The 24,569-nt window shown below is 38.7% G+C and overlaps 10 protein-coding genes across 10 annotated transcripts; 3 read left to right on the forward strand and 7 right to left on the reverse strand. All coding sequences in view use genetic code 12, as the record gives it.

Moving 5' to 3' along the window:
* Positions 1-26: 26 nt before the first annotated feature.
* CTA6 (Cta6p) lies at positions 27-710 on the forward strand (the record flags this gene model as incomplete). The annotated part of the gene is made up of 1 exon (XM_007373137.1): positions 27-710. One exon carries the CDS (start codon positions 27-29, stop codon positions 708-710), a length of 684 nt encoding a protein of 227 aa, XP_007373199.1.
* Positions 711-757: 47 nt separating this feature from the next.
* Positions 758-3,805, reverse strand: SPAPADRAFT_48750 (uncharacterized protein; the record flags this gene model as incomplete). The annotated part of the gene is made up of 1 exon (XM_007373138.1): positions 758-3,805. The coding sequence occupies one exon, from the start codon at positions 3,803-3,805 to the stop codon at positions 758-760; it is 3,048 nt and encodes a 1,015-aa protein (XP_007373200.1).
* Positions 3,806-4,754: 949 nt separating this feature from the next.
* On the reverse strand, positions 4,755-5,729 carry SPAPADRAFT_58998 (uncharacterized protein; the record flags this gene model as incomplete). Its single annotated transcript, XM_007373139.1, has 1 exon — positions 4,755-5,729. The coding sequence occupies one exon, from the start codon at positions 5,520-5,522 to the stop codon at positions 5,232-5,234; it is 291 nt and encodes a 96-aa protein (XP_007373201.1).
* Positions 5,729-7,103, reverse strand: TRP4 (anthranilate phosphoribosyltransferase; the record flags this gene model as incomplete). Its single annotated transcript, XM_007373140.1, has 2 exons — positions 5,729-6,884; positions 6,954-7,103. The coding sequence occupies 2 exons, from the start codon at positions 7,054-7,056 to the stop codon at positions 5,782-5,784; spliced, it is 1,206 nt and encodes a 401-aa protein (XP_007373202.1).
* Positions 7,104-7,247: 144 nt separating this feature from the next.
* SPAPADRAFT_131497 (ATP-dependent RNA helicase) lies at positions 7,248-13,322 on the reverse strand (the record flags this gene model as incomplete). The annotated part of the gene is made up of 1 exon (XM_007373141.1): positions 7,248-13,322. One exon carries the CDS (start codon positions 13,320-13,322, stop codon positions 7,248-7,250), a length of 6,075 nt encoding a protein of 2,024 aa, XP_007373203.1.
* Positions 13,323-13,515: 193 nt separating this feature from the next.
* Positions 13,516-14,791, reverse strand: PDA1 (pyruvate dehydrogenase (acetyl-transferring) subunit E1 alpha; the record flags this gene model as incomplete). The annotated part of the gene is made up of 1 exon (XM_007373142.1): positions 13,516-14,791. One exon carries the CDS (start codon positions 14,763-14,765, stop codon positions 13,563-13,565), a length of 1,203 nt encoding a protein of 400 aa, XP_007373204.1.
* A 640-nt stretch (positions 14,792-15,431) lies between these two features.
* CST5 (Cst5p) lies at positions 15,432-16,895 on the forward strand (the record flags this gene model as incomplete). The annotated part of the gene is made up of 2 exons (XM_007373143.1): positions 15,432-15,753; positions 16,054-16,895. The coding sequence occupies 2 exons, from the start codon at positions 15,432-15,434 to the stop codon at positions 16,893-16,895; spliced, it is 1,164 nt and encodes a 387-aa protein (XP_007373205.1).
* SPAPADRAFT_147448 (uncharacterized protein) lies at positions 16,875-19,811 on the reverse strand (the record flags this gene model as incomplete). The annotated part of the gene is made up of 2 exons (XM_007373144.1): positions 16,875-19,353; positions 19,615-19,811. 2 exons carry the CDS (start codon positions 19,772-19,774, stop codon positions 16,940-16,942), a joined length of 2,574 nt encoding a protein of 857 aa, XP_007373206.1.
* A 121-nt stretch (positions 19,812-19,932) lies between these two features.
* On the reverse strand, positions 19,933-20,840 carry SPAPADRAFT_59004 (uncharacterized protein; the record flags this gene model as incomplete). The annotated part of the gene is made up of 6 exons (XM_007373145.1): positions 19,933-20,234; positions 20,315-20,383; positions 20,442-20,493; positions 20,554-20,560; positions 20,623-20,657; positions 20,723-20,840. 6 exons carry the CDS (start codon positions 20,804-20,806, stop codon positions 20,053-20,055), a joined length of 429 nt encoding a protein of 142 aa, XP_007373207.1.
* Positions 20,841-21,246: 406 nt separating this feature from the next.
* Positions 21,247-24,531, forward strand: VID21 (Vid21p; the record flags this gene model as incomplete). The annotated part of the gene is made up of 1 exon (XM_007373146.1): positions 21,247-24,531. One exon carries the CDS (start codon positions 21,247-21,249, stop codon positions 24,529-24,531), a length of 3,285 nt encoding a protein of 1,094 aa, XP_007373208.1.
* Positions 24,532-24,569: the final 38 nt, after the last annotated feature.

A 24,569-nucleotide genomic window follows, 5' to 3' on the forward strand; every position in this document is an offset into this window, starting at 1 on the left:
CTTATCAGACACAACACATCATCACCATGTCACGCGATGGAGTATACTCGTATATTCACCTTGATGACTCTAAAAAGGTTCTCTACATGGAACAATGGAAACAAGAATCATTACCTTTCGACGATATAGAAACACATAACCTAGTGGAGGCAACATCAACACTATTCACCAAATTGTTCCTTGATGACGAGGAAGAGGAAGAATCACTACCCATACATCCTGCAGTATTCGGCAATAAAATCTACAAATCCCGACTGATGTTGAAAGAAAAAGTGTGGACTGATTTGGCATTGACAGAAAAGTTTCTTGATGAAAGCAGCGAATTGAACAAACTCCATGATAAGACCATATTGCCCTCGCTTTCTTCCGAGGTGGAACAACAGTTTGGCGAGTTGTCATTAGCGGAGTTCTTGTCGAACGGGTATAACATTCCTGATGATCATTTGGATTCGGTGTTGTCTCCTAATTTGACCGACAGTATCCCACAACACCATTTCAGACGCCATAGATTACTGCACCGGGATATCTCCTTGAATTCAACTTCAGACTTGTCCGTTCCCAACAATTCATTTCAAAACATACGATCTAGTTCAGGTACAGGCAACCCAGTGGCTCCGCCCGGATCATTGCAAACTCCAAGAACAGGAAGAGTACGTCAAGTATCTACAGACAAGAACTTCCAGACGCCAATATCGAGAATAATGAGGTAATGTACATTTAATGTTACAAACAAAAACAAATAAACAAAAAATAGAGTCTACATATCTAATTGAATCCTGCCACACTCAATCTCGCTCTTCAAAGCTTTCAAATCCTTGGATCGAACCTTGGACTTTTTAGTTCGGTTCTTCAACCTTATAGCCGCCAATACAAATTTAGCCACCCCTTTAAATGTTAGCTTTTCCTTGCGCTTGTATGTCGCCACATATTCAGGGTAGATCCCCAATTTAGCTAGGTTCATTTTACCATCATACATCAGGGTATTCCCGGTAATAGATTTCATAATAAACGTATTCATCATGCGGAAATCATTAGCTTTCATCATAACATCTCTTAACTTGGCTTTATAATAGATGGCTTCCTTTTCAAGTATATTAAATTTATCTTCATAATTAGCATCCCCTTTCTTCATGATTTGCTGCTTGTAATCATGTGCCTTGAGTGACATCAACCGACAACTTCTAGTCATTCGTTCTAATTCTTCATCTAAGTTCAGTACTTGACCAGCAAGTCGTTCCTTTTCACGGGAGATTTCCTTTTGTTGGGATCTAACGAGGAACAAATCGTCTTCAAGCAAGTTCTTTTCATTTTCAAGTTTGTGAATAATGGACTTGTCGGAATCTTGCTTCTTCCTGAGGTCAGATATTTGCTTGGAAAGAGTGTCGATCTTTTCATTGGCAGCTTGAACCTTTAATTCCAATACTGCTTCAATTGGTGATTCATCACGAGTGGCACTTCTCTCCCGGGATAAGATCTCATCTTCAAGAATCTTGATTTTTCTTTCATAATTGTCAATTAATGTTTGTGCATTCTTTAATTTTGATTCCAACATAGGATCATCTCTCGTTCTATCGAAATCGCCCAACAATCTATCAATATAAACTTCGCGTTCATGCAACTTGTCCTTCAACTGAGAAATTTCCCGGACTAAATCTTCGATATAATCGTTAGAGTCAAACCTAGAAGTTAATCTGGATTTGTAATCATCCACGAGTAATTCCAACTTGCGAATCTCACGAGATCTAGATTCAGCTGTTCTATTAGCGGTTTCCAATCGTTCAACTAATTCACGATTATCTTGAAGCAATTCGTCCAATTGTGAATTAGTCAGTCTTGAACTATTCATCATTTGATTAAGCGTTTCATATTCACTCTTGAGTACACGATTAGAACTGGAAACATTATCCAATTCAGCTTGCAATTTTCTATTTTCAATTTGGAATTCTGACAATTTAGTATCAAGGGTAGTGATTTGTTCGTTGAGTTTCCTATTCTCAATCTGAAGTTTGGAAAGGTCTCTTGTGGAAGTACTGAATGTATTTAATTCATGTTTAAGTGTATCCAACTTATCCTTCAAGGTTCTGTTAACACGTTCAAGGTTTTCATTATCAGCTTTTAATTGCAGAAGTTCAATATCTGAACTTCTAAATTTAGTTTCATCAGATTCTAATCTATCGGCCAATTTATTACGTTCTTGTTCAAGTTTACCTAATCTTGTCTTGTAATTCAACACTTCTCGTTGTTTGTCTTCCAATTCAAGTTTAATAGCTTCATATTCTTCTTCATAGAATCTGATCTTGTCCTGATCATCACTAGATTTACCTAATTGTGATTTAAGCGAAGATAATTGGTTGTCCTTCAGTTCAAGTTGCATTACCAAGTGGCCTCTTTCCAATTCCAACTCTCGCAATTGATCTTGTTCTTGTGATGTTGAATGCTCCAATTGTTTCAATTTAGTTTCAAGTCTATCAATATCAATATCCTTTTGTTGGAGTTGGGTTTGAAGTACAGTTTCTCCTTTAGATTTTGAATTCAAGTATCCAATTTTAGTTTCAAGATTCATTACTTCTTTAGTCTTTTCCAGCAATTGTTGCTCCAAATTAGAAACTTCAATGGACTTTTTAGACAACTTTCTTTCTAAATCGGCGGATTTGGATTTCAACACTTGCTCTAATTCTAATTTATCGCGTAATTGGCGTTGAAGATCAGACAACTTGGACGAATAATCCTTTTCTTGGTTCAACAACTGGTTTCTTTCTTGACGTAATTGATTATCATTCGTGTTGAATCGCTGTTGCTGTTCGGACAATCTGACAATTTCTTGTTCTAGTCGAGCAATCTCTTGTCTATCCCGTTTATGGGTATCATGTAAATCTTCGAGTTCATTCATCATTTCTTGCTGAAGTTTCTTGAACTTTGTCTCGGCTTCTATTTTGTCTTCATTAAGCTGTTTCATTTCCAGATTATGAAGGTCAAGGAGATTCCTAAGTTCTTGAATCTCATGCTGGGCCTCGGCGAGTTCATTACTTTCGCTTTGTGATCTTCTGGCCAGGTCTGCTTGGGTCGATTGAAGGCGTTCGAGTTTTTCTTGCTGGTGCACAATTTCATTCTGATGGGAAGACTGTAAGCGGTCGAATTTTTCCTGCTGGTGGTCAAGATCAGCTTGTTGAGTTCTGTACTTATCTTCAAGTTCTAGTATATCTTGTTCCATTTCATGAATCTGATTACCCAATGAATGAATCTGATTATCCTTATCACGAATAATGCGTTCATATTCAGAGTTATCCAGCCTGACATGAGTACCACTTTCCAACCGCTTTTCCAATTCCACAATTGCGTGCTTTAAATCAACATTTTCCAACATGAGTTCACGGTCAGTTTTGGGAACAGAATCCAAATACTTCTTCAACTCCATAAACTTTAACCTCCACAGGAAGTTCTCTGCACTTAACTGTTTAATTCTCTCTTCCAGCTCTTTAATCGAGATTCCTCCATCATTAACAAACAGTTTGGGTTTGCCAGAATCATACTTGACATTGGTCTTGATTGGTGAATTATGATCAAACTTATCGATGGTGTCATCATCATAGAAACTCTGGGAAAACTCTTCTTCTATATCACGACGAGGAGAATTTTGAACAATTGGTTTAAACAATTTAGGCGCTTCATTTTGGGGATAATTGTGAATCACTTGGAAACCGCTGTGTCGCTTTTCACCTATAGGAGTGAATTCTTGGGCGCGTGAGCCACGGCCGAATATTGAGGATCTCTTGGGAGTACCCACTAGTAGTCCATCATATGCCATGGTGTTTAACTATGTATCTGAATAACTGTGTAGATCTTGTTTATCAAAATGTAAACAAACAAATCGAAAGCAAAATAAAAAAAAAAAAAAATGAAATTTACGCGCGTCCAAAATTTGGAAGTGCATGTGGTAGCGAGGCCTCACTCCCAGCTTGTCGTGCGGTCACCAAGTATGCTTTGCTTTGGTGACAATAGCCAAAGGAACCATTTTAAAGTATATCATCATTATATAATTCGTTATATCATAATCTTAGCTTTTGTGGTCCTAATGCCATGCTCTTGCAAGAGTTGATTTGTTTAAGTTTCTGGAAAAATTCGTTTCCAACAAGGGGATGTTTTTAGCACAAGCTAAACACACTTTTGTGAACTGTAGTACCAAATGTCAAATACCAGAAGAAAGTATACAATACTTGAGACAGAAGCTCAAAAGGAAAGAATATATTGACTCGGTTTTTAAATACTCAGTACGAGAGATTAAATCTCGATCTGAATACAATTCAATGTTATTTATGCAGCAATTTTTTGAAGGTAGTAAGAACAATGCTCTCGGCTCAAACACACATCCAGTTCAAGATTGCTTTGTCAATACTCCTGCTTGACTTTCCTAACAAGTTTACAACAAGTACCTGATAGGGGTCTTATTGTAAATTTTTAGTCTGTAGGTGAATCTCGCTGCCAGAGCAATAATCAAGCCCATGTTGTGTTCTGGTTTTGTACCAATTTATATTGTTAAATGCATCGAGATCAAGGTTGCCCCAGTAACCACTTTTCACACTTTTCTCAAAGTTGACAAGGAAAGTCAATGCGTAGACAAGACACTCACAGAATTCGAAATGTGGCTATTTGTCCTGGCATGAACAATAGATCCACATGGGATGGATCTACCTAATTTAGAAATGACTCGGTGATTATGTTGCGGATATCTACAATATGTTTAACACATGAGGAGTAACAGGGATAAAGACAGCACAATAAATAAATTGACATAAAAGCTGTTGTTATTTCCATATATTGAAAAAATTCATTTTCCTTTCCATGACTGACTATTTCTTCATAGCTTATCCTAGTAAAATCATCATTATCCCGGTATTGATGAATTTGCTCCTTGATAATACTGTCTAGAAAAGTCACTGATGATCCAACCGGTTTTATCTCAAGGTATGTATTTAGCTTCAACTTGGATTCCTACAGGAGGCGCTGATGAATTAATTGCACATAACCTGTATAGTTTATTTGGTTAGTAGATTTATCCAACCACGTTATCTGATGTCCTCTTCACATCCCAAAACCTCGAAAATTCCAGGTTTAAGAATGAACTGAATGCAACACTACATAAATTAATTAAATAGGGTGAAAATGATACAGGGGAGTCCATTGAACTTTGGTTTTGTTAAACATGGTAGTTTTGAAAGATCAACCCCAAATAGTCACCAACTTTCCACCTCCATTAACACTGCCACATACTTGGCCCCATTCCGTTCTTTAAAAGTATGAACCGTGAGTGAGGAGCACCTAGAGGCGGGATTGGGGGTAGGAAGAAAGTGAATTGCTTGTTTTCTCCATATTGAAAAGCTTGTATTCTTCAAATAAAACGCTGGCTCTAAACTTATAAACACCACACCAACAGTTCTAAATTGCCCAGACGGAACATTAAAAAGAACGTCTTTTAATACCGAGCTAGCCAGTTTGGTAGTCAACAATGAGCTTTGCTTCAGCATCAGCTTGGTTTTCAACTTTTCCAATCTGTATTGAAAACAAACCTCATGCCTAAATTAACACGCTAATGGTAACAGATGTATTTGAACTGGTCACCAGTAAGCCACTGGATTTTCCTCTGTGGTCATTATCTGTGCAGTTGTTTATCCACCAGGTGATTGGAAAACAAAACCTCTCATATTGGATTGTCATAGAAAATACAACACACTGTACGGTACTAGAATATACATTTTAAAGTCTAACCAATACATATTTTATATCTTATACTAATCCGTTAATTGCCAGTTTGAAATCTTCAAGAGCATTGATAGCTGCACCTGAAACAATGGACTTCTTTGCTAATTCAACCCCAGCGATCCAGTTGTCCGCTAACCCAGAAACCACGGCCAAAGCGGCACTATTCATCAATATATAATCCACCAATGGGTGATTGTCTTTATCCTTGACAATATACTCTTCTTGGTCTTGTCGTAAGATATGTAATAAAACTTCAGCGTTTTCTTGTGGAGTGCCTGATTTAACCAATGACAAATCATGTTCTGGTAAATTGAAATCTCCAGGAGAAATTCTTCCAGTTGTAATCACTCCATCTTGTTCAACCAACCAATATTTGGTGTATCCGATTGGTGAAATTTCATCAAGAACAACTTCCCCAAACACCACCATGGTTCTTTTATGAATATTACTAGACCTTGCTAAAATAGATGCAGCTTGTGCGTATGATTCGCCCAACTTTTCCGAATAAACACCCAACACTCTTGCTTGTATAGGAATTGGGTTTATCAAAGGACCTAAGATATTGAAAATCGTCGGAATACCAAGTTGGGACCTCACATGAGCAACTGTGCCCATACCAGGATGAAAGCTTGGAGCGAAAAGAAAACAAAACTTGGAATTCTTGACAATTTGTGGTGTGGTTGTTTGATTTACACTGGATAATTCGACACCCAAAGATTTCAACAAGTCACCAGACCCAGACGTAGATGTGGATGCCTTACCACCGTGCTTACAAACCGGCAATCCCATACCTGCTGCAACTATAGCGGAGGAGGTAGAAACATTGAATGTGTTTTGTCCATCACCCCCTGTTCCTACAATATCTATGTATCCTGCTGGGTCAACTTCTTCGGCTGGGATATTCTTGGCAAATTCCAAAACTGTGTTGACAGCAGCAGCAATGAAATTAGCCTCTTGGTCCAATCCTCTTAATCTCAAGACACTCAAGAAAGCACTGGTTTGAATCTCCGAGGGGATTCCCTTGAATATAATACGTAAAACCTCCGATAAATCATTTGGGGTCAAAGTTGGAGGATCCAACAAGAGTGATTTGATATATGGAGTCAACACATTCTTGGAAGATACGTCTGGTTTCTTTTGTGCTGTAGATGCTTGGGTCAATTTCAAGTGTAGTTGCTGTAATTGTTGCTGTTCACTTTGTTCAGAGGGGACTTCTTGAATTTGGACCAGTGATTGGTCCTTCACTAGGGTAGACTCTCCTTTAACGGGTATGTCCTCGGCCATCTCGATCTTACTCATTTATTATTGAGATTGACTGGCTATAGTAGTAAAGCTTTAAAGTGGTTAAACGGTTCAGCTTAAAAAAAGAAAGAAAAAAAATCGGCCCTAAAAAAACGACAATTTGAAAAAAAAAAAAAAAGAGTCATAGCGAGACATTTTTATTTTTCTTGCCGACGACATTATTTGTAATATGGTAGCATTACATCTATCTATACAACTTCTATATCAAAGTTAATCTCCTTATCAGCATCAATGTACGAGTCACAAATGCTCCACACAGTGAGATTGGCTTTCCCCTTAGTAGGCACTGTAAACTCAAGAGTAAAATTTTGACTCTCAAGTCCTAGGCTTACTCGTTTAATAGCGTAAAGCTGACGTAACTGAGCATCTCCAATAACCAACCACCATCCTTCTTCTCTAGCACTAGGGTATTTGTCACACACAACTTGCAACAGCTCCATTTCTTCATCTCGCTCAATCTTGATGGTGATTTCCTTGGGTTCGTTAGCAACACAGGGTGTTGCTGTATCCATCTCATAACTGATTTCAATGTTTGGATATTGATTGACGAAATTAGCAACGCTGTTTAATCGATCTCCTTCTAGTTGTAATACTTCATCTCTTTCTTCGTCTTCAAGCGACATGATATCATAAACTGTTTCCACATTATGCTTTTCACATCGGGCAAGGATAGCGTCGTCGAAGTATGGTATTTGTCGTAAGGCACTGCCTGCACCTGTACTCCAAACAGCTTGAATAATCATTTGGGAAAGATCCATGGCTAAAAGTGCATTCAAGTGCCCTTCGCCTGAAAGACAATCGATGCAGGCGTTGAGAATATCCAATACTTTAGTCACAACGGTATTTCTATCCTGTGCTAACTCTGCAGGTACCTCAATCCGAGAAATGTGACTTTGTAATAATATGAAACTCTTGTATAACGGCGATTCAATGTCGTGCTCTCCATTGAGTTTGATTGGGACCTTCTGTCCAAGTCGGGAAAGTACATTGCCATCTTCTTCTCTAACCGGTATACTTTCAAACTCTGAAGCACTGGTAATGATTAAAAGAATATCCTTAAGTTTGCTCTTGCTGGTAAGACTTCCAAACAATTTCATAGTCTCGTAAGAAATACTATAATGAGACGCAATTATCGTCTTGTTCAATGGCAATATTGTTTCCTCTTCCTCGTCCTGTTCAATCTCAACAAACTCGTTCTTTTCCAACTCTTCAATAGCATTCTCAATCAACTCAGACAAGTACTCAGAAACCCCTAAACTAGTGGCATTCTTTAATTCGTAGAATCCTGGATTCTTCACCAATCTCCTGTAGAAATAACTAAACGTCAATAAATCAATACAATCTTGTTTGCTTCTGACGACTCCGTTGGAAATCGCACCCATAAAGAATTCACTAATCGAAGAAAGCAACAAACTTTCTACAATCAACCCATCATTTAATAACGACCCATAAAATTCAATCGTCTTATTTTCAGTGTATATGTGGACTTTACCTTCGTTTGCCAAATCATCCTGACAACATCCAACCATTTCAAATATTTCATTAGAATTGCAATCCACGTTTCGATGCTCATACCCATCATAGGTTTGCGTGCCCACCACCAACAAATTATGACCATGAGGGGCGTATTTACAAGTATTCTTGGTTGCAATGAGTATTCCTATTGAGTTTGATTCAAATAATTTCTCCACGATAAGCTTGTCTACTCGTGACATGTTCTCAAAGTAAACTGCTATACCACGTCCAAGTAATTCCCTCAATGTGTTATCTTCAACTTTTTCAATGTACTTTTCAAGTTTTAACAAATCAACTCGTCTCCAGTCATGGGAGCCAGCCATATAATCCAACAACTGTCTTGCTAATTCCAAAGCTTTCACTCGCGTGGGCACGAATATCACTGATTTTCTCAACCCAACGTTCAATCGCTTCAACTCTTTGTAAATCTTTACAATTGGAACCACGCTGCCTTCCGGACTCAATTTAATCTCACTAATAGAGTTCTGTCTCGATTGAGGAGGAAAGTTAAACACATTAGACTTGCCCACTCCGATCCAATCACATAAATCACGACAGTTGGCCACGGGGCTGGCTAATGCAACAATACGTAACATATTATCCCATTGAGAAGTCAACATTCTGATTCTTGATACAAGTATCTCATAAGTTGGAAGTGAGCCGATGAAATGGATATCATCCAAGATTAACAAGTCGATTGATTTAAATGATTTCTTGGTTTTCCAACGTTTGGACAAATTGGCGAATTGTTCCGGCGTGGCCAATACCAAATGACTTTCATTCAAAATTGCAATATCTTGACGAAGTGTTCCTGTCAACTTATTAACCAGCTTTTCAAATACATCGAATGAATTAGACCATTTTTTGAGATTATCGTCAATGATCTCTGTGCTTGGATTAATATAGACTACTCTTCCTTTGTTTTGTCTCCAATGATTCAAGATTGCAAGTTCAGCACAAACTGTCTTTCCGTCACCTTTAGAAGACCCAATAAACACGTTTTCATTGGTGTGGTATACCACGTCGAAAGTGGCTGATTGAACTTTATTGAAAAATGTAAATGGAAATAAATCAATAAACTCTTGTTTCTTTAAGTCTTTAGTCAGCACTAATTGTACATCACTGTTATCCAAATAATACAGGGATAGTGAGGGGACTTCCACATTTGTTAACATGATAGGCACTTTCCAATTACAATTCACCCATTTGTTGCTTATAAAAGAAACAACAAAGTTAGGAATCAATGGTTCACTAACTGGCACAATAAATTCAACCACGTGAACCTTGTTGATATTTTGCTGTTTAACTACAAACTCTTCATGATGCAACAATTGATTCCCATTACAATCTTCCAAGAAAACCATAAACATTTCTTGGCTTCCGTGAACCGACATCCAGCTCCATTCAGGCACTGCTTCAATCTGTACACGTAAAAATTTGGAACTTATTGGCTGCACAAAATATTGAATGGATATTCTTGGGAATGCTTGGATAAATTCACTAGCAACTTTGGCATTACCTTTCAAATTTATCGCTTCTGCCAATTCCTCGACAGTCAACTGAAAGTATCTATTCCACGGTAAGTGTGACATTTCTGTAGCTCGGATAATTTGATCAGGCACCAAACTACCAAATTGCCTCAAGGGAGAATTGTTTAACCAAATTCGCTTATCCACCATCTTACACAAATCAAGCACAATCTTGGATAACCCTGACCATTTCTTAAGAAGTGAAATCTCATATATAGCACGCAATAAACGACCAGCTGATTGGGTGATGTAAATCATATCCGAAATCAACGCGTACCCTTCCAACGCCAATCGGGAAATGTAAGTTTGTAAAAGGATATTGATTTTTGCAACTGCTTCATGTGGTTGCTCTTTGATCGGAATAGGACACTTTTCCATAAGTTTGCTAACTTCGAGACGCTCTTCCTGCCTTACTGGGACGTACTTGAATTCTCCCGAGTTTGAAAACACTCGTAATATATCAATCTCATTATACCATGGTTTCAACATTTTCCCATACAAATTGATCGTTTCGTAGTTGATGTAGTAATATGATGAGATCTTCCCCAATTCAGTTGATTTCACTAGCCCAGTTTCCAGTTCAAACATTACTAATTTGTTCTCATGAAGTATAGCCAAAGCAGTGTATATCAAATCAGCACGTCTATTGTGTAATGTAGGATCACCTTTGAAGTCATAATCAGCTTCGATACCATACAATGCTGGCGAATGTAACATTCTCACAAAGAAATAGGTATAACTTAACCATTCAATACCTTCCTCCAAAGTTGTTATAGATCCTGACACAACTTCTGAATTAACACTATCAACAAGCTTACTAATCAATTTAGATTCAATAGGTAATTGTTGATTCAAAATAGCCAAATAGTACTGGATTTCATCTTGAGAAGTTATGATGATACCTTCACCATTCTTGTCATACCTTGGACGACCTGCTCTACCCAACATTTGCAATATATCTTGCGGTGATAATTGGACCCAGGTACCGATTTCAGGAGAATACGTTTCTGTACCTTTGATAATGACTGTGTGGGCAGGTAAGTTGACACCCCATGCTAAGGTAGCAGTAGATACCAATACTCGTAAATGACCCAGAGCGAATAAATCCTCAACCACGTTTCTATCATTTCTCGACAACCCGGCATGATGGATCCCAAACCCATTTGGGATAATTTCCTTCAAGTGTTTATTAGACATGGATTCACCTTCTTGTTTGAGAATTTCCTTGACTCCTAATGTATCAACCATGTTAACTTCCAGACTGGCCATTTTATCCATGAGGTATTTAGCTGTGGTGTACGTTTCTTTTCTTGAATGAACAAAGATAATCAATTGATGACCCCGTTCAAGACTGTTGAGAGTCCTATCAAAACATGCTTCATTCATGGCATTCAATTTTTTGATTGCTGACCTCTCTTTAATCCCCACAAATTCTTGTTGTAAAGGGCATGGTCTGAATGATGCATCAAAGTAGAACAACCCTTCTTCGGGAACTTGGATAAATTTAGCAACGTCGGCATAGTTGGGTAAGGTAGCTGAAAGACCAACTAATCGAACTTGGTTCCCTGTAGTTTCGCTCTTGCGTAAGGTACGACCAACGATATTCTCCAATGCTGGCCCTCTTTCATCATGCAACAAATGAATTTCATCAATAATGATTAATCTAGTCAAGCTTATATAGCTGGGGTCCTTTCTGGTTATAATATCCCATTTTTCAGGAGTGGTTACAATTATTTGAGTTTCCAATATTTGTCGTTTTGATAATGTCAGATCACCAGTTAATTCATTGACTACGAGTCCATATGAGGTGAGCCTTCTTTGGAATTCCCTCATTTGTTCCTGGACCAACGCTTTCAAAGGCGCAATGTAGATGATTTTGAATTGTTTAAGCAATATGCGACCTGCTTCGGTTCTGAAGTTGCTGATTGTCCTTAATATCGTCAACATGGCCACATTGGTTTTACCTGCACCTGTAGGTGCACAAATCAACAAATTGTTATCAGTTTCAAAGGCTTGAGGAAAGATTTTGGATTGGATCCTGTTAAATGTAGTAGTTTCATTACTGGGGAATGCATCCCTGGCCCAATCTGGAAGCAGATTTATAGGCAAGAGATCTTCGGTTTGTGGTGCTTGTTCAACGGGAGGGACAGTGATTATATCATACGATTTCTTGTTTTGTTGGAATGAACCCTTTGGCAAGATGACCTTGGTTCCTTCTACTGAAGTGCTGAACTGGATTTTATCCAAGCTGATTCGTTGCGGTATCCTCTTGCCTTGCTTGACTCGCTTAACTGAAGTCACTTCTGCTTCATCGTCAAATGCTGATCTCTTTTTGTCTTCAAGTTCAGATGCTAGTTGTTCAAGATGTAGTGCTTCCATTTCTTGGTAGATTTCTTGTCTTGTTTCTTCGGAAGTTGCTTCGGATAACTTCTTGGTAAAGACTATTCTCCAACGATTTTCAATGCATTTAACAATAAGATCTGAACATTCATATTCGAAAACCTCGTTCAAGGAGTTATCCAACTCGTTCACAGTAAGTTCCACATCGGAAAGTAATCTTATAGTATCTGAAAGTAGCAATTCTGCTGATGTGGAAAGCTCATGAGTTTTTGATGCCTTGAGAACTTCTTGTTCTAGCCAAGCTATGTTCACAACTTCTGGGTCTTTTGATACCTCGGGCAATTCTATTACTTCTTGTTCCCCTTCTGGTTGCTCCTCGTCTTCCTCGACCTCGACTTCGACGTCCGCCTGTCCTTGTTCCTCGTCGGAGCTATCGAAATCCACAGCAATATATTCATTCTCGTTGTCATCTTGTTTAACAGAGTTTAGTTCATTCATCTTATCGGTTAAATTGATCAATACATTCAAATCGACATCGTCGACTTTTGCTGAGAGTAACTCCTCCAATTCCTCTCTCTTTTTCACCACGCTCAAGTCAGGCTTGCTCAAGTATTCAACGGCCAATTCAGTCGCCGATCGAATCACTTCATGACTTGAATCAGGCAAATACGTCCTTATCTTGGTCATAAATACTTCAAACAATTGATAATTGGGTAATGATGAGTTTTCTTCTTGCTTGGTAGTTTTGGTAACAGTCTTGTGCTCTGGCTTGTAGTTACTACCCATATCCTTGGCGTTAATGCGTCCAGCCATCGACAGAGCTGGGACTTCCTGTTCGCTAGTTCCTTTTCTAGGCTGTCGTATGACCTTGTTGGCCATCTCATAGCTGCTGTATGGATTGTTTGACATTGGTGGGGGGGGGGGGAGGGAGGTTGCAAGATCTAGGTGGTCTGTCTGAGTTTAGGCTGGTTGTTTTTCAGTGCGATGCTTCTTGAACAAAAACAGCAAAAGCTCTCAGCCGCACGGCCGGCGGTTCGGCCATGTTTACAAATTTGTTTTGTTATATTTTTATATATATATATACTAATAATTTACATATTCTATGCTACTCCTATGCTCTTAGTAAACCTTGTTTAAGAAGGTCTTGTTCTTGAAGTCCCAAGTGTCATCGGAAATTCTACCTCTCAAGGTTGGAATTTCAGAACCTGGAATGTAAACATCTTCAAATAAGATATCCATCTTGGCTTCAGGTGGAGCATCGGCTTCAGCAGCAGCAACTTGTTCGTCAACATAAGCTCTAGCTTCCTTGTCGTAAGCCTTGATTTCCTTTTCGGTAGCAATACCCTTTTCTAATAAGGTGGCCTTCAATCCGGCAATTGGATCGTTTCTAGATCTCATTTGAGAAACTTCTTCTCTGGTTCTGTAAGTGGTACCTGGATCAGACATAGAGTGACCACCATATCTGTAAGTTTCGTATTCCAAAACTAATGGTCCGTTACCTTGGGCAGCCCAGTCCTTGGCGAACTTAGAAGCTTGGTAAGTGGCCAAGACATCCATACCATTGACCTTCAACCCTGGAATGTATTGACCTCTCTTGTAGTATTCAGTCATGGCAGAGGATCTGGCAGCAGCAGTACCCATACCGTACTTGTTGTTTTCACAAGCGAAAATACATGGCAAGTTCCACAACTTGGCCATGTTGTAAGCTTCGAAAACTTGACCTTGGTTAGAAGCACCATCCCCGTATAAAGTGAAGGAAGCACATCCGTCACCTCTGTACTTGTGAGAGAAGGCTAAACCGGCACCTAATGGAACTTGAGCACCGACAATACCGTTACCACCGTAGAAACCTGGGGCAAACATATGCATGGAACCACCTTTACCGTGGGAGATACCAGATCTTCTACCCATCAATTCAGCCAAAACGGACTTGACAGAAGCACCTCTCATGAACGCAAAACCGTGACATCTGTAAGAAGTGATAACGGTATCTTTTGGAGTAATGGCATTTTCAATACCAACAGCAATAGCTTCTTGACCAACGGACAAATGACAGAAACCTCTAATTTTCTTGGCTTTATATAAAGCATCGGCAGCCATTTCCATTCTTCTGATAATGACCATATCTTTGTACATCTTCAACAAGGATTCCTTTTCGGTTTCGAATTCCAAGCTTGGAACATCCAAGTTGTAACCTTCAAATGAAGATTCTGGTAAAGTAACAGTAACTAAGTCAGTGTTACCAGAAGCCATTGTTCTTCTAGCCATGACTTTGGCGGCAGCACCGGCCAATTGACGGTGCACAGGAGAGTAACGCAACATTCTAGTATGTGTAATATGTATTGTTCAAAGAAGAATGTTCAACTGGTTTGGTAAAAGATTTAAAAACTTGCTAAGATGTGTTGCCAAAAAAATTCAAAGGTGTGCGGGTTGGGCAACCCAACGGGAAGGAGGAATCCGTCACATCCAATCTGCAACAGAATGCGCACACACCATCTATTTTCCTTCGGTGGTTAACATCCGCGCAGCACGGGAATGACTTTTTTTTGTTTTTCCAATCGCCGGGCACCGAAAACTGAGATCTAGTTCAAATGGGCTCTAGTTTTGGTCACATGACTTTACTTCCTTATTGGGACGTAAGATACGAAAGATTAAATTTATTTTTTTGCCTTGGATGATCGCTTAAGTGCCCGTTAATCTTTTGTGTGATGCAACAATCCTTCTCCACCAAGGTTTACATCTTCATTAAAAAAAAAAAAGAAAAACTGTGATTTGGAGGTGTAATCCACTATTATATTCATACTGTTTCACATTCAAGTTATATCAACAATGAGTAACGGAAAGCTCAGAGGTAATAAGCACTATTTTGAAGATTTAATTTTATCTAGTCCAGAATCTGCAAAAAATTCTCCAAAAAATAAGAAAAATTGGAAAACCCTCTTTAAAGATACAAGTCCCAAGGCAACAACTTCTTGGCATAACTCCAAAATGAGTAAAGAACCACACCCTACAGCATTTAATGCCAGTTTCATGCCAACTACAAACCAGTCTCGACATCTTGAGACAACCCCACCTTCTCTAACAAAAGTCAATTGGAAATCTTTTACCAGCACACCAATAAAGGATCCCTTCACGGGTGAAATATACCTAACTGATATTCAGTCAGGCACTGGGTCAAAAGAAATACCTGAAAGTGCAAAAACTATCACTGCGCCTCTTCCAGATATATCATTTGCGTCCGAACCGCAAGCTACACCCAGTCAAACATTTGAAACCATATTAGGCAAAAGATCAGCAGCAAAAAATGGGGGTAGTAGCAACTTTGATATTTCACTATTGGAACCTGCACCAGATTTGGAAAAATGTTTCATATGTAACGAACTACTCCTGTCTGTCTTGACAACTGAGAGGATCATGAAGTTGAAGTGTGGAGACTCTGTCCATAGCGAATGCTTCAAGGCATTGTTTAACCACGAGATCCAAGTATACAATCAAACAATGATGAAGCCAAGAGTGTTATCTTTCTCAGAAACTTGTAAAGGAAATGTTTGCAAAACAAATGGAGTCTGCCAGGACATCTCAATCGATCCAAAAGACTTACATCTTGTAGCTGGCAAGTTTCAGGTTCCAATCACCCCCAAATCAAGTACTAAGAAACTGAAAGAAACAAGTGCAACCTTCAAAGCTTTAAGGCCAACTATCAATGACGTGAAACCAATGCAACAAAGACAAGAACCTCCCCGAGTCAAACCATTCTCTCTTGTACCAGAATCAAAGAATCGCCGTATTGATCCCAGAACTTCAGGCCTACACACCAATTTTGATTTAGCTTCACTTTTCTCATCTGGAACATCATCCAATACAGTCTCAGTGGTTTATGACTACAATGAAATCGAAAGCATAAGAAATCAATTAATACATACATTGGTTGACAATTGCAAACATGCTAATTTTGCAAATATTTATCAACTTGGGCAATTAAGATTAGCCGACGAACTATCAGTATGCACAGGAGAAACCGAAATCTTCTTTGAAAAACTTGTTTATTTGTTTGAGGATCATATACTAGTTTGGAACCATCATGACTACCTTGAAGAGCCGCGACTTATTCCTGTAAACAACGTCAAAATATCGTCGAAGGAGTCAGTCGTACATATTTTGCAAACGACAGATGATTATCCATATGTGACAATGTTGCAATCTCCATCAAGTGCAATAATTGAAAAATGGGTAGTTGCACTTTCCGATCGTAATCTTGTCATTCCAGCAGAAGTTATAACCAACACTATTAAGCTGGTTACAAACAATTTGAACAAACGGGACCAGAATCCTAGTATCTCATCATCCATTCACGATGTTTCTACAATGGACTCAGATATCGATTCTGACCAAGAGAGAATTGATAAAATAATACAAGGCGATATGCTTATGTATGATCGGGAGTTTTTATGATGACTATATAGCTTAGACTAAAATGTAATATATGTACAAACTATCTAGAATCTATCCATCTCACCAAGAATTCGGGACACCCATTGATCACGATCTTGCCTTGAGTTTGTCATAAACATAACGCTTCTCCCAGTCAAACCAAGCTTGGCAACCATTTTAATCAACCCAGGATTTTTTTCTAAATGCAATGCCACCGGTTTTGCTTGTTGTTTGGAGATATTTCTTTCATAATTACTTATATTACGTTTCTTGCCAAACCACAACGTAAAACAAAGCGAGCACTCTTCTTCTTGTGACCTCCACCCATTGGTATGTAACCGCGGAACCGAATGCCGTTCAAGTTGTGTTCCTCTAGTTTCACTTTTTGACTCTAATAAATCTAGCTCGGCAGCAAACCCAGCATATATGTAACATTCAGAGATTGGAATTGTCAAGTAATGCTCGAAATAAGATGTCTTTTTCCAAGCACCGGTATTCTTTGATCTTTTGAAAATATTAAACAAGATTAAAAAGCCAGGACATAAAAGTGCAAAAAACTGATTGAATGTGGAATGCTTTTTCCGTTTGTGATATAAGAACCCCGATTTAAGCACCAATGTAGTTGATATCATCGACGAGATATTGTTAATTTTCGTGTCTGCTTCAGTGTACTTCAATTCCAAATGATTAATTTGCTGACCTGCATTGGAATCAACGTATTCGCAAGCATTCAAATTATTCAAATTTGCACTTCTTACAGCAATCTGCCGCTGAATTTGTTCTTGTTCATGCATGGCCCAAAATTGACTCAATAACTGCAAATGCAAGATCCATCGATCACGAACATGTCTGCTGTGTGCTTGAAGTTTAATGACACATCCAGTAGCTAATTCAATTTCAAAACAAGAATCTTGGATCTCTTCATTATCAATCAAGCCAGACAGAGCATACCATAAATGAGCAGAGAGCAATTTTTGGGTATGCGACATCGTCGATGATGGGATTGCCCTCACTTGTACGATTCTCGACAAATCTATTAATCCTTCAGCACGAACAATTTGTTGAGTTCTTCGTTCGAATTCAGAAAAACAGTGATCGTCTCCAGTTGTAAAATCATCCCGTAACCAAGCAATATGACCATTTCCGTCACTGGGATACAAACATTGTTCGTAAACAATGGGTGTTTTAGATGAAACTTGAGATGCAAGAAAGTAGTTTTCAGATGCTGGTGGTAACACTCTATAATACTTTGTGAAAAACAATAAGTTCTTGTTGGTGAAGAAATACAGAATTTTGTAGAAATCATGAACTAGACCTTTACTTCTGCCAGATGTACTTGTGAGCCTAGCCAAAAATCCTTCAATAGGTACAGGTTCTTCCAATTTATATGTGGGGGTATACACTGAAGTCAATTCTATGGTTCTGTATTCCAATTGAAATGTTGGTGTATATAAAACATTTCCAATGAATAGTAATTCACTGTTATCAGCAACCCATTCTAATCTGTCGTAAAATCGAAAACAAAACCAGGAATTAGAAAAGCTGATATTTTCATGTTTAAATTTTGCCTTGATGGTATTCTTCAAATACTGCAAAAGTACAGAATGTTGAACTTCGTAACCAGTTTTCTTCTCCCTAATGTGCACTTCTTCTATTGACTGAACTGCTTTCTCTAAAATATTCTCGGGTATTTTCACTTGTAAAAATTGACCAACATGATGAATGTAAATATTGAACATGGTATTCATGTCATGACCAAGACTCAGCTTAATAAAGTATAACCATCTTAATGCTTTCGTTTGATTATTGCATTTGAGGATATAGCTAAAAGTATCATCTCCTTGACGAGCAGTCAAGCTAATTGACTTATCCAAGATATTGTAAAATTTGGCACTGATTTTTGAATTCAAGCTGAATCCAACTCGTGGAGATTGTTGCTTGGCATTATCTGCATTTGGAGCCTTGGCAATATCATAGAATTGAAGCATTAAAGGTTCTGAACTGCTATATGTTCGTCTTAATACCACAATGTACTCTTTCCATCTTTCATAAACTCGAGATTCCAATTCATCTCCATCGAAATTCTCCTTTACATTGCCAACAATTTCCTTAATCATCACAAGCATTCTATCAGCTCGAACAATCTCACCAGATTGATATGGGCTGATTAACGAATTAAGTATCCTATCGCGGAAATCCCTTATTTTATCACGTCTTTTTCCTTTTGATTTATGGGTTAAACTTCGTAACCTTTTAGAAACCCGGGTCTTTTCTTGATTAATGGTTTCTATATTAAGTTGAGTTATTGGATGTGGTAGTTCCAACAACATCCTGGAGTTTCTTGATGTGACTGACATGGGAATTGAGCATTGTAAAGATTCATTGGAAGCACTGGGGAGTGATAGTAAGCCTTTTTTGTGTCCAATAGGCACCGTAAGGTGGTTTTCAAAACTTGGAACTGATGTGTTTCTGGAGCTTGCTCCATCAAAGTTAAGAGATGAAACAAGTAAGGAATCATTGAGGATGGAGGAAGTCTGGTAACTGGTTTGAGAATCTTTGCGCTTAGCCATTTCCGCCAAGAGCTCGCGCTTGCGAGTAATAAACTCTGATTGATCCGGAAACAACTGGTCTTTATAATCTTTCTTGTGGTCTGAATCTGTGGTTGATCCTTTGATATATTGATGGATGATTTGGTTTCGTTCATGGAATTTCCTCTTGACTGATTGTTTCAAAAAGTCACTCATTATGTTTGTACTTTTGTCGTTATGCCACACTGCTGGAATCCCGCCAATAAACATACATTTTGAAGTCTGGGAAATAACATCTGATGATAGCAAACTTATGAGGGGAGCTGTATACGAAGCTTTAGGTATGGTAAAGTTCGGATCATCGGTTGACATCCATTGACTGAGGGGAGGGGGAGTATGCTACTTGTGCAATGTAAGCTTAGATCAGGGAAAACAAAATACGGTTGCCAAAAAAAAAAAAATAAGAGAAAAAAAAATAGAGAAAAAAAAATGGTGGGGAGGAAGGGGAAACCATAGCCTTACCCCTTAATGGTACACAAAGACAACGTGTGAGTGAGTGTGAGTATGTGAAGGTATATAACATAGCTCTACAAAATGTGTATATTCAAATACATAGAATGACAATATAAACGTAGAATACAAGCTTATCATTAGATAATTTCTTCATCATTCAAGCCAAGCATGGCACCATCTGGGTTCATGTTGTCTGGTGGTGAAATGCTTGGAACAGTTTCTAAGGCAGTGTACACTAACCCGACAAACACGAGCAAAATAGCAGCAACTATTCTAAATGCGCTATCTCCATTCAAACTGATTCCGATAAAGGTATAGACTAAAAATGGTTAGTGGTAAAGTTACCTCAAGGGGGGGGGATTGACTAAAACCAAAAAATGAAAATAAAAATATACATACAAATACCACGGCCAATAAATGAAAACAAGAATGAACCATATGCATATGCTTCCGCAGGTACTCTAAATTCTAAGTGATGTTGATTAGTATTAACCGATCAGTGGACTCAATGTGAAGTATAACATACCTAAAGACCCAATTACTATTCCAAATGCAATAAGAAATAACCCACTAAGAAACTAGATGCGTGTGTTAGTATATCTTTTGTTTCTGGAATAGATTAAAGTACAAGTACATACCGAGTGACTATATTGAAAATTGTTAGAATTGCTTCCGTGATAGATGAATCGATTAAGTTAGTTACTTACAAGCTGTGAAACAATTGGGAAAGACCTCCTAAAACCTATAGATAAATATGTGTTAGTGGGCTGTGCAACACAGCAGGTTGAAAACGTTCAAATCACATACAGTAAGGGTTGCAACGGACAAGTTTGTTATCTTAAATACCCCAGTCAAATCTTGACCTTCAATTGGATCTAAATTCATATTCATTTTGTTCTATTCAGGTGTTGTCCTTTGTGGTTATAGTGAAATTAAAACTTGACATATTTGTTCTTCTGAGTTTGCCGCGTTTTGGTCCCACAAGAATTCCGCGGGGGGTTACAGTTTGGACAATTAGTCTTACGTAATACGTGCCTAGAAGTCAGCTTGCACATTGGATATGCCTAGCTTATGAGAATGAGTAGGTATATACTATTTTTAAAGTATTCATCGCTTCCCAAAAGGTGTCACATCAGTAGAAGAGCCATTAAGTGCAAGTGTTTGATCATGTGACCGGAAGCAGAGAGCACATGAAAATAGGTCACATGACAAACGTGTGACATGCGCATGGTTTGTCACGTGGAAGGTACGAAAAAAAAAAGGATTTTTATTCAAATGTTATATAAAACTAACAACATACTATTTCAACAGCTCCATAACAAAAAGATATAATGGCAAGCACCTGGCAAGCCAGGTTACTGGAACTCGTGCATGTCACCACTGATCCTTTTTTGACCAAACTTCTCAAGGCGGATTCACACGATGATACAAAGTTGATGAATCTTATTCAGAAGTCAGATAATAATGCAGAACAAATATTCAAAGATGCAATCATTAAAGCCATGGATGAATCAATGTTTCGACCAAACATCCCCCGTGAAGTCATCAAGAGAAAACTGGAAGCAGAACTCGATGATGGCAGTAGAAAATTCCCCAAAAATAGCATAACTCTAGCGAGAGAAAAGAAAGTATCCGAAGTACAATCATTAAAAACCCAAGAAGAAGCTACTCTTGAAGCATTAAACGAGTTTCTTGATAAAAGCATAAACGAACTAGAGATATTATCGGTTCCAGAACACTACCCACTTAAACCGCAAACCGTGTCTTCCTTAGCCGAGCTTTACTATTTAACCCAAACACTTCCATTGATTAAACTTCTTCCTGCTAGTCATAAAGTCTTGATGACTGAAAACTATGAACTGGCATTATTGGAAGGAAAAATAGCTGTATTATATTCACGCATTGAAGAACTCAAACGTCAAGGGAAATGGTCATTAAGACAACCACAAAAGTTCTATGATCCTTTCACGTATTTGAAAAAGACCAAGAAAAAGACATTTTATTGGGATAACGTGTTGCAAGAAGCAAGATGGATGGCCGAGGATTTCAAGCAATCAGCAAGACTTAAGAAATGGTGTTGTGTGACCATAGCCCAAGCTGTTGAAGAATATTGGGTTCTTGGTAAACAAGTATGTATAAAGAGAAAACCAATCAAGCATATAGAAGAGAAGACTGCCGAGGAAGCCAATACTGAGCTTGCGGAAGATTCAGCTCAAATTGCAGTAGCAGAACCAGAAACAATCGACGTGTCAGCCTTGAATGCAGAGGGTGATGACGAATCCAAGAAAACCGTGAATGATGAAATTGAAATTACAGAATTCGAACCAACTCCTGTTGTGCCCCAGAAACAAGATTCAATATTTAAAGTCTATTTGGATCACAATGATTTGAAGAAGATTGATCAGTCTATTATACAAAACCTTCCCAAATTTACCGCTTTTGACGACGACGAAAGTACTTATGCTCCATCAAAGCCATTAAAACCTACCGAACCCCCTATTGCTCCAGTATCGAGATTATTACATCCATTTGAAGAAGATGACTCGTGGTACAAGATTGTATTGAGAGACCCCGGTACCGAGAAGAATACCCAGGGACCCCCGGAATATCAAAAGGGATTATTTGGATTCCAAGCCCATCGTCGATTCAGCACATTGAAACCACCGAAGCCTCCTTTAATCAAGAATATTGAGTTTAGATCTCCGACAATTTGGCTTCCACAAGATGACAAATATCTTATTCATTATGTTGCTGAATTCTGTTTTAACTGGGACTTAATATCCGAACATTTACTGGCACATTCATCAGCGGCAAGTTTCAAAAAATATGAGTCAAATATTGAAAGAAGAACTCCATGGCAATGTTTTGAAAGATATATTCAATTAAATGAAAAGTTTCAATTTCTGGACATGAAGGGAGTATATGCTTATCCAGCCCAACAATGGCTTGAACAAGCTCACCGCACCCAACTGACCACCAAAAGAAGAATTTCTCCATTGGGTGTAGGTACAGATTCCATCCAACGGGGCCACAGAAGACTTAGATGGGCATCTATGTTTGATGCTATGAGGAAATGTATGAAGAAGAGAGAAATTGCATTGGCAAAGATGAATCATCGTAGATCTACCACTGATTACCAAGGCTTTAACCAAAGTCAGCAACAAACCCCAACGCAAACACAACCCGTCAGGCAATCCTCAGAACAACCAAATTCAGCTAACCAGGAAGTTACTCCAGTCAAGAGAAGTACAGATAGAGTACCTACTCCTGGAGAACTTTCTAAATTGAAATTTGAAAGAGATAAGTCTATACAGGAAGCATATTTGAACCAACAAGCCACTAGATCTCGTATGATGGCTGCTGTGGCACAACAACAGAATCAAGCCAAGGCTGGAGGAAGTGCACCACCACAAGCACCAATTGCACCAGGACAAGCACCAAGACCAATAGTGAGTCAACCTCAACCTGCACTGGGTATTCCTCGTGCTCAACAACCAGTTCAAGCTAGACAGCCAGGCCCCAAAAGTGAAGGTTGGAATTCACCCGCGTCTATGGGTAGTCCACAAACCAACAATATGGTATTACCACAGGGGCAAGTACCTGGTATGACTAGAGTTGGTTCTCAAAATGGAGTTCCATATCAACAGCAAACGGCAGCTAATCCACCACCACAAGCCAAACGTCCAACCACACCAAATGGAACACCACTTACCAATGAACAAATTCAACAATTGCTACAATTGCAAAAGCAAAGACGATTGATTCAACAACAACAACAGCAGCAACAGCAACAGCAACAGCAACAACAGCAACAACTTCAACAACAGCAGCAACAACAGTCAGCACATTCGTCACAACAACCTTCTCCTCAACTTCCAATGAATACTATGATGGCGCAACAACCTATCAACTCACCAAATCTTCAAAATATGCCTATCAACCACCAAGTGCCAGTAGCTAAACCAGTTCAACAATCCGCTCAACCACCACAGCAGAGAACTCGTATACATTTTGCACCTGCACAAGTTTCCGCGATTATAAACTCTATTCAATCAAAGAACCCAGGGTTTACGAAGGACCAAGTGACGAAGTTAGCTGCACAATACCTCGCTAGCCTACAACAACAGCAACAACAGCAACAGCAGCAGCAGCAACAACAACAACAACAACAACAGTCTATACCATCTCAACAACAAACACCAACCAGGTACGACCAAAATTCACAGCGAGTTGCAGGACAGCAAAGAGTGCAACAAATGCAGCCTGTTGCACCGGGTGCAAACAACAGAAACTTTAACCAAAGTCCGAATCCCAGGCGAATTCAAGCACAATCATTAACTCCAGAAGAACGCCAACAATTGCAAATGCTTAAGGCCACTGGAACATCACCTTTAGCTCAAGGGTACCTTCAACAGAAGATGCCAGTTCAGCAACAACAACAACAACAACAAAAGCTACAATCAGCATCTCCCATAACTGGTTCTCCAAACATGTCATATTCAAACAAAGAATTGGAAGAAAGAAGAAGAATACTTGCTCAAAGACAACAAGCCGACCAGCTGATGCAAGGACCACAGAGTTTTTCATCAGGCAACGGACTGCCATTCTCAGAGTAAGTTTAACTATTTATATATTTGTACTTTATAATATAATG

This window comes from Spathaspora passalidarum (assembly GCF_000223485.1).
Source record: "Spathaspora passalidarum NRRL Y-27907 unplaced genomic scaffold SPAPAscaffold_1, whole genome shotgun sequence".
NCBI lineage: Eukaryota > Fungi > Ascomycota > Pichiomycetes > Serinales > Debaryomycetaceae > Spathaspora > Spathaspora passalidarum.